The sequence below is a fragment of the Rattus norvegicus genome, chromosome 1, assembly GCF_036323735.1.
Source record: "Rattus norvegicus strain BN/NHsdMcwi chromosome 1, GRCr8, whole genome shotgun sequence".
NCBI classification, from domain to species: Eukaryota; Metazoa; Chordata; class Mammalia; order Rodentia; family Muridae; genus Rattus; species Rattus norvegicus.
The window spans coordinates 214,174,643-214,181,541 of record NC_086019.1 but is presented as its reverse complement, the minus strand read 5'-3'; the positions used below and the strand labels follow the sequence as shown (position 1 = coordinate 214,181,541).

At 42.5% G+C, this 6,899-nt stretch overlaps 1 protein-coding gene across 1 annotated transcript; it reads left to right on the top strand.

Annotated features, from left to right (window-relative positions):
• Positions 1–2,884: 2,884 nt before the first annotated feature.
• Positions 2,885–4,228, top strand: Cdca5l1 (cell division cycle associated 5 like 1; the record flags this gene model as incomplete). The annotated part of the gene is made up of 1 exon (XM_039098061.2): positions 2,885–4,228. A coding segment is annotated over one exon (615 nt), but the record flags the coding sequence as incomplete, so codon positions are not given.
• Between the last annotated feature and the right edge of the window lie 2,671 nt (positions 4,229–6,899).

Below are 6,899 nucleotides of genomic sequence, written 5' to 3'. Positions count from 1 at the left end.
ATAATATAAAGTACCTCGGTGTGACTTTAACCAAGCAAGTAAAAGATCTGTACAAAAAGAACTTCAAGACTCTGAAGAAAGAAACTGAAGAAGTCCTCAGAAGATGGAAAGATCTCCCATGCACATGGATTGCTAGGATTAATATAGTAAACATGGCCATTTTACCAAAAGCGATCTACAGATTCAATGCAATCCCCATCAAAATACCAATCCAATCCTTCAAAGAGTTAGACAGAACAATTTGCAAATTCATCTGGAATAACAAAAAACCCAGGATAGCTAAAACTATCCTCAACAATAAAAGGACTTCAGGGGGAATCACTATCCCTGAACTCAAGCAGTATTACAGAGCAATAGTGATAAAAACTGCATGGTATTGGTACAGAGACATACAGATAGACCAATGGAACAGAATTGAAGACCCAGAAATGAACCCACACACCTATGATCACTTGATTTTTGACAAAGGAGCCAAAACCATCCAATGGAAAAAAGATAGCATTTTCAGCAAATGGTGCTGGTTCAACTGGAGGTCAATATGTAGAAGAATGCAGATCGATCCATGCTTATCACCCTGTACAAAGCTTAAGTCCAAGTGGATCAAGGACCTCCACATCAAACCAGATACACTCAAACTAATAGAAGAAAAACTAGGGAAGCATCTGGAACACATGGGCACTGGAAAAAATTTCCTGAACAAAACACCAATGGCTTATACTCTAAGATCAAGAATGGACAAATGGGATCTCATAAAACTGCAAAGCTTCTGTAAGGCAAAGGACACTGTGGTTTGGACAAAACGGCAACCAACAGATTGGGAAAAGATCTTTACCAATCCTACAACAGATAGAGGCCTTATATCCAAAATATACAAAGAACTCAAGAAGTTAGACCGCAGGGAGACAAATAACCCTATTAAAAAATGGGGTTCATGGGGTTGGGGATTTATCTCAGTGGTAGAGCGCTTACCTAGGAAGCGCAAGGCCCTGGGCTCGGTCCCCAGCTCCGAAAAAAAAAAAGAACCAAAAAAAAAAAATGGGGTTCAGAGCTAAACAAAGAATTCACAGCTGAGGAATGCCGAATGACTGAGAAACACCTAAAGAAATGTTCAACATCTTTAGTCATAAGGGAAATGCAAATCAAAACAACCCTGAGATTTCACCTCACACCAGTGAGAATGGCTAAGATCAAAAACTAAGGTGACAGCAGATGCTGGAGAGGATGTGGAGAAAGAGGAACACTCCTCCGTTGTTGGTGGGATTGCAGACTGGTACAGCCATTCTGGAAATCAGTCTGGAGGTTCCTCAGAAAATTGGACATTGAACTGCCTGAGGATCCAGCTATACCTCTCTTTGGCATATACCCAAAAGATGCCCCAACATATAAAAAAGACACGTGCTCCACTATGTTCATCGCAGCCTTATTTATAATAGCCAGAAGCTGGAAAGAACCCAGATGCCCTTCAACAGAGGAATGGATACAGAAAATGTGGTACATCTACTCAATGGAATATTACTCAGCTATCAAAAACAATGTCTTTATGAAATTCGTAGGCAAATGGTTGGAACTGGAAAATATCATCCTGAGTGAGGTAACCCAATCACAGAAAAACACACATGGTATGCACTCATTGATAAGTGGCTATTAGCCCAAATGCTTGAATTACCCTAGATGCCTAGAACAAATGAAACTCAAGACGGATGATCAAAATGTGAATGCTTCACTCCTTCTTTAAAAGGGGAACAAGAATACCCTTGGCAGGGAATAGAGAGGCAAAGATTAAAACAGACACAGAAGGAACACCCATTCAGAGCCTGCCCCACATGTGGCCCATGCATATACAGCCATCCAATTAGACAAGATGGATGAAGCAAAGAAGTGCATGCCGACAGGAGCCGGATGTAGATCGCTCCTGAGAGACACAGCCAGAATACAGCAAACACAGAGGCGTATGCCAGCAGCAAACCACTGAACTGAGAATAGGACCCCCGTTGAAGGAATCAGAGAAAGAACTGGAAGAGCTTGAAGGGGCTCGAGACCCCATATGTACAACAATGCCAAGCAACCAGAGCTTCCAGGGACTAAGCCACTACCTAAAGACTATACATGGACTGACCCTGGACTCTGACCTCATAGGTAGCAATGAATATCCTAGTAAGAGCACCAGTGGAAGGGGAAGCCCTTGGTCCTGCTAAAACTGAACCCCCAGTGAACGTGATTGTTGGGGGGAGGGCGACAATGCGGGGAGGATGGGGAGGGGAACACCCATAAAGAAGGGGATGGGGAGGGTATGTTTGCCTGGAAACCGGGAAAGGGAATAACACTCGAAATGTATATAAGAAATACTCAAGTTAATAAAAAAAATAATAATAAAGAAGCTTATACAATTCAGCAGTTAATATCAAACAAGTACTCTAATCATTTTAATCACTAGACAAAAATGTCCTTACTTAATGAATTATATCATCTAGAAACATCTAAATATGTATGTTTTCTAAATTATAAATAAAATAAATATTCTGACTAAAAACTTAAAAATATAAGAACAAATAAAAAATAGGTTATTTGACAAAAGGTAACAAAATATGTAAATTTTATTTTCTATAATATGTGCCATGATTAAGGAAATTATAACAATGTATTACAAATTTTTGAGGGACTATTGCTGTGAGGGAACAAACTAAAAATTCGTTGAAAAGTTATGACTACTTAAACTATGCTAAACCTTCTTAATAGATTATGTAAATTCTTGTATAGAAAAACAATCTGCGGAGTCTCAAAGAGACCTTAGAGAAAGAATTAGGAGAGGGGGAGGTGTGGAGGGACCAGGTAGTTTCCCCTTGAGGTCGAGAGGAGAGAACAGTCATGAGGACACACGTGGACCAGAACAACTCCAGCAGCTCCAGTCAGAAAAGCCATCATCTTGAAGAAGATTGTACCTCGTGCAGTAGAGGTCCCAGATGTTCACACACCAGTTCGCAGGAGTCCTAGGATCTCTTTTATCTTAGAAAAAGAGAACAACCCTCCGCTCAAGGTGCCCACTAAGGAGGACCTCTTCAAGACGTGTAGCGTCCCTGGCACTCCCTCCAGCACCCCCGTGCTGTGCGCTCAGAATGTTAAGTCTAACTCTAGAGAAGTGGAGCCGGACATCAGAGATTTGGAAATGTCTCAGAAAGTCAGGCGGTCCTACAGTCGGCTACAGAGCCTCCATTGTGCCTCAACCTCCACCCCCGGCCGCCGATCCTTCTTTGGCTTTGAGAGACCTGAAGACTTGCCTGGAGTCTCACCTGTCGTGCGTTCAAAGTTAATGGAGACCCCAAAGGTGCCTGTGAAACACTTGGTTCCAGATAGAACGCTCCCTGGAATCTCTCCCCCAATTGTGAAAGAGAAACGAAAGAAGAAGGTTCCTGAGATCACGAAGTCAGAGCTGGATAAGTGGGCTGTGGCCATGAATGCTGAATTTGAAGCTGCTGAGCAGTTTGAGCTTCTGATTGAATGAGATGACTGGGATGCCAATCATCACTGGGCTGAACTGGCTGACTTCCCTCTTCCTGTACATACTGCGCCCTTTGAGTGGAGCAGGATATATGGATTCCTCTTCACTAGCCTTGTTATTCAGAATGGTGTTGCTGGCCCCTTATCTTGTGTCTAGTTACCCTGGACTTTCTACCTCTACAGTGTTGGGAATGAGAAGCCATTTCTGCTTTAGCCAGAACTACTGTCAGGAACAGGTTTAGCTGTGGCCGTCCCTGCTGCTGTGTCAAGCCACCAACCAGTAAAGAGGTTCTGTGTTCTGCTTTGTTTCTGTAGAGAGAACTCAAAAGACTGGGGAGACAGTTAAATGCTCGAGGGAGGATCTGGACATTGAGTCTGTGGAGTCCAGGATATGAAAGGAGAAGGGGGGCATAGTTGGTTTTTTAACACAGTGACTGTCGTGTAGGAACCGGTCTGTGTCTGCTCTCTGCTGTTGACATTGGCGAAGGGTGTGCTGCTGCTTACAGCTGAGAGAGTGCACTTGACAGTGTGGGCCTCAGTGCACCAACGTCAGGTTTATAGTCTCTACTTTGACCTCTTTCCTCACCCACATGTTAAATACAAGCTGCGTGGTCTCAGCTCTGATATGATGTCACGTCACCTCTCACATGCTAGACAGCTGGAGCACTGATGGCAGATTTTGCTGTGAGCTTAACTATTGTCATGTAAGACCATTGGGGTCTGGGAACACAAGTGGATGTATCATGGTTTCTGCGGCTCCTGCCTGCCTGTCACCTCCTCAATTATGGTAAAAGCTATGGTTTAAAGGCCATTGGACTTCCAACATTTACAAGTTCATTAGAATAGAAGCTGCCAGAATGAGAACTCACGTAAGTACCTGTTATACCAGGATGCTTTCAGTGGAAAGCTCCTGCAGGGTTTGTTCTCACCTGTTCCTGTGGACCCCAAGCTGGATCACGCTGAATTGTTACCATCACTGCAGACCTGTCTGCCTTTGAGGAACTACCGTGCAGCCTAAGGGAAGGGTGGCTTGATTTCAAATAAACTTTTTAGAATTTTGTAAAAAAAAAAAAAAAAAAAAATCTGCAAAAACATTGAAATATTTCTGTATGGAAATTTGTAAAGATGGAACAAATTAATCACAAAATTATGTATATAAAAAATAAATAAATAAATAAATAAATAAATAAATAAATAAATAAATAAATAAATAAATAAAAGAACCCAATAAAATAGCTAAACAAATATGCCAACACTTCATCGGTGTTAGTGAGATTTTTTGGCTTTTTTCCCATTATTTGTCACTTTTTTTTTTACATTCATTATCCCCCTCCTGGTCCACCCTCAAATTATTCCTCATCTCATTCCTCCTACCCCATCTCCAAAAGGATGTCTTCACCCCACCAGGCCTGCCTACTCCCTGAGGTCTCAAGTCTCTCAAGAGTTAGGCCATCTTCTCTCATTGAGGCCAGACCAGGCAGTCCTCTGCTGCATATGAGTAGGGAGCCTTAGACCAGCTCATGTATGCTGCCTGGTTGCTGGCTCAATGTCTGAGAGAACCCCAGGTTAGTTGAGACTGCTGGTCTTCCTATGGGATCACCCTCCTCCTCAACTTCTTCCAACCTTTCCCTAATTCAACCACAGGAGTCCCAGACTTCAGTCCATTGGCTGGGTGTAAGTAGCTGCATCTGTCTCAGTCAACTGCTTGTTTGGCCTCTTGGAGGGTAGCCATGCTAGCCTTCTGTCTGTAAGCACACCATAGCATCAGCAATAGTTGTCAGGCTTTGGAGCCTCCCCTTGAGATGGATTCCAAGTTGGGAGGGTCGCTGTACCTCCTTTCACTCAGTCTCTTCTCCATTTTTGTCCCTGCAGTACTTTTAACCATTTAATAATTCTGGGTCAGAGTTTTTAACTGTCAGATGGTGACACCATCCCTCCACTTGATGCCCTGTCTTTTTTCTGGTGGTGGACTCTACAAGTCCCCCTCCCATTGGGCATTTCATCTAAGGTCCCTCCCCTTAAATCCTAAAAGTGTCCCATCACCTCCCACCTCCAAGGTTGCCTGTTTCCATTCATTGTACTGGCTCTTGGGGCTCCAGTCCTGTCCTTCCCCCAAATACCTGATCATGTTCCCATTTTCTCCTGACCTGTCTCCCACCCTGGTCCCTCCCTGCCTCTACCCACCATGATTGCTTTCTTCTCCCTCCTTAGTGGGATTGAAGCGTCCTCACTTGGATGCTTTGGCTAGTTAACCTTGAGTTCTGTGGATTGCATCCTGGGTATTTTGTACTTTTTTGGCTAATACCCACTTATTAGTGAGTACATACCATGCATGTCCTTTTGAGTCCAAATTGCCTCACTCAGGATATTTTCTAGTTTCATCCATTTACCTGCAAAACTCATGATGTCCTCATTCTTAATAGCCGAATAGTATTCCACTGTATAAATGAACCATATTTTCTGTACCCATTCTTCTGTTGTGGAACATCTGGGTTGTTTCCAGCTTCTGGCTATCACAAATAAGGCCGCTATGAACAGAGTGGAGCATGTACACCTGTGGCATGGTGGGGCATCTTTTGAGTATATGCCCAAGAGTGGTATAGCTGGGTCTTCTGGTAGATTTATTTCCAGTTTTCTGAGGAACCTCCAGATTGATTTCCAGAGGGGTTGTACCAGTTTGCAATGCCACCAGGAGTGGAGGAGTGTTCCTCTTCACATTCTCACCAATATGTGTATTGACCTTAGCCAATCTGATTGGTGTAATGTGGAATCTCTCAGTAGTTTTGATTTACATTTCCCTGATCACTAAGGAGTTTGAACATTTCTTTAAGTGCTTCTCAGCTATACCTCTTTTGTGAACTGTTTGGATCTATATCCTATTTTTGATTGCGTTGTTTGGTTTTTTTGGAGGTTAGCTTCTTGAGTTCTTTTATGTTTTGGATATTAGCCCTCTATCAGATGTGGGGGTAGTGTAGTTTTTTTCCCAATCTGCAGGTGACTGATTTGTGCTATTGACCATGTCCTTTGCCTTACAGAAGCTTTTCAGTTTTATGAGGTCCCATTTATCAATTCTTCATATTAGAGCCTAAACCAGTAGAGTTCTGTTTAGGAAATCCCTCCACCCCATGTCAATAAATTCAAGGCTCTTTCCCACTTTCTCTTCTATTATATTCAGTGTATTTAGTTTTATGTTGATGTCTTTGATTCACTTGGACTTGAACTTTGTGCAAGGTGACAAATATGAATCTATTTTCATTTTTCTACACACTGCCAGTTAGACCAGCGCCATTTATTGAAGATGCTTTCTTTTTTCCATTGTACATTTTTGGATTCTTTATCAAAGACTAAGTGTCCACAAGTGTGTAGTTTTATTTTTGGATCTTCGATTATATTCCACTGATCAA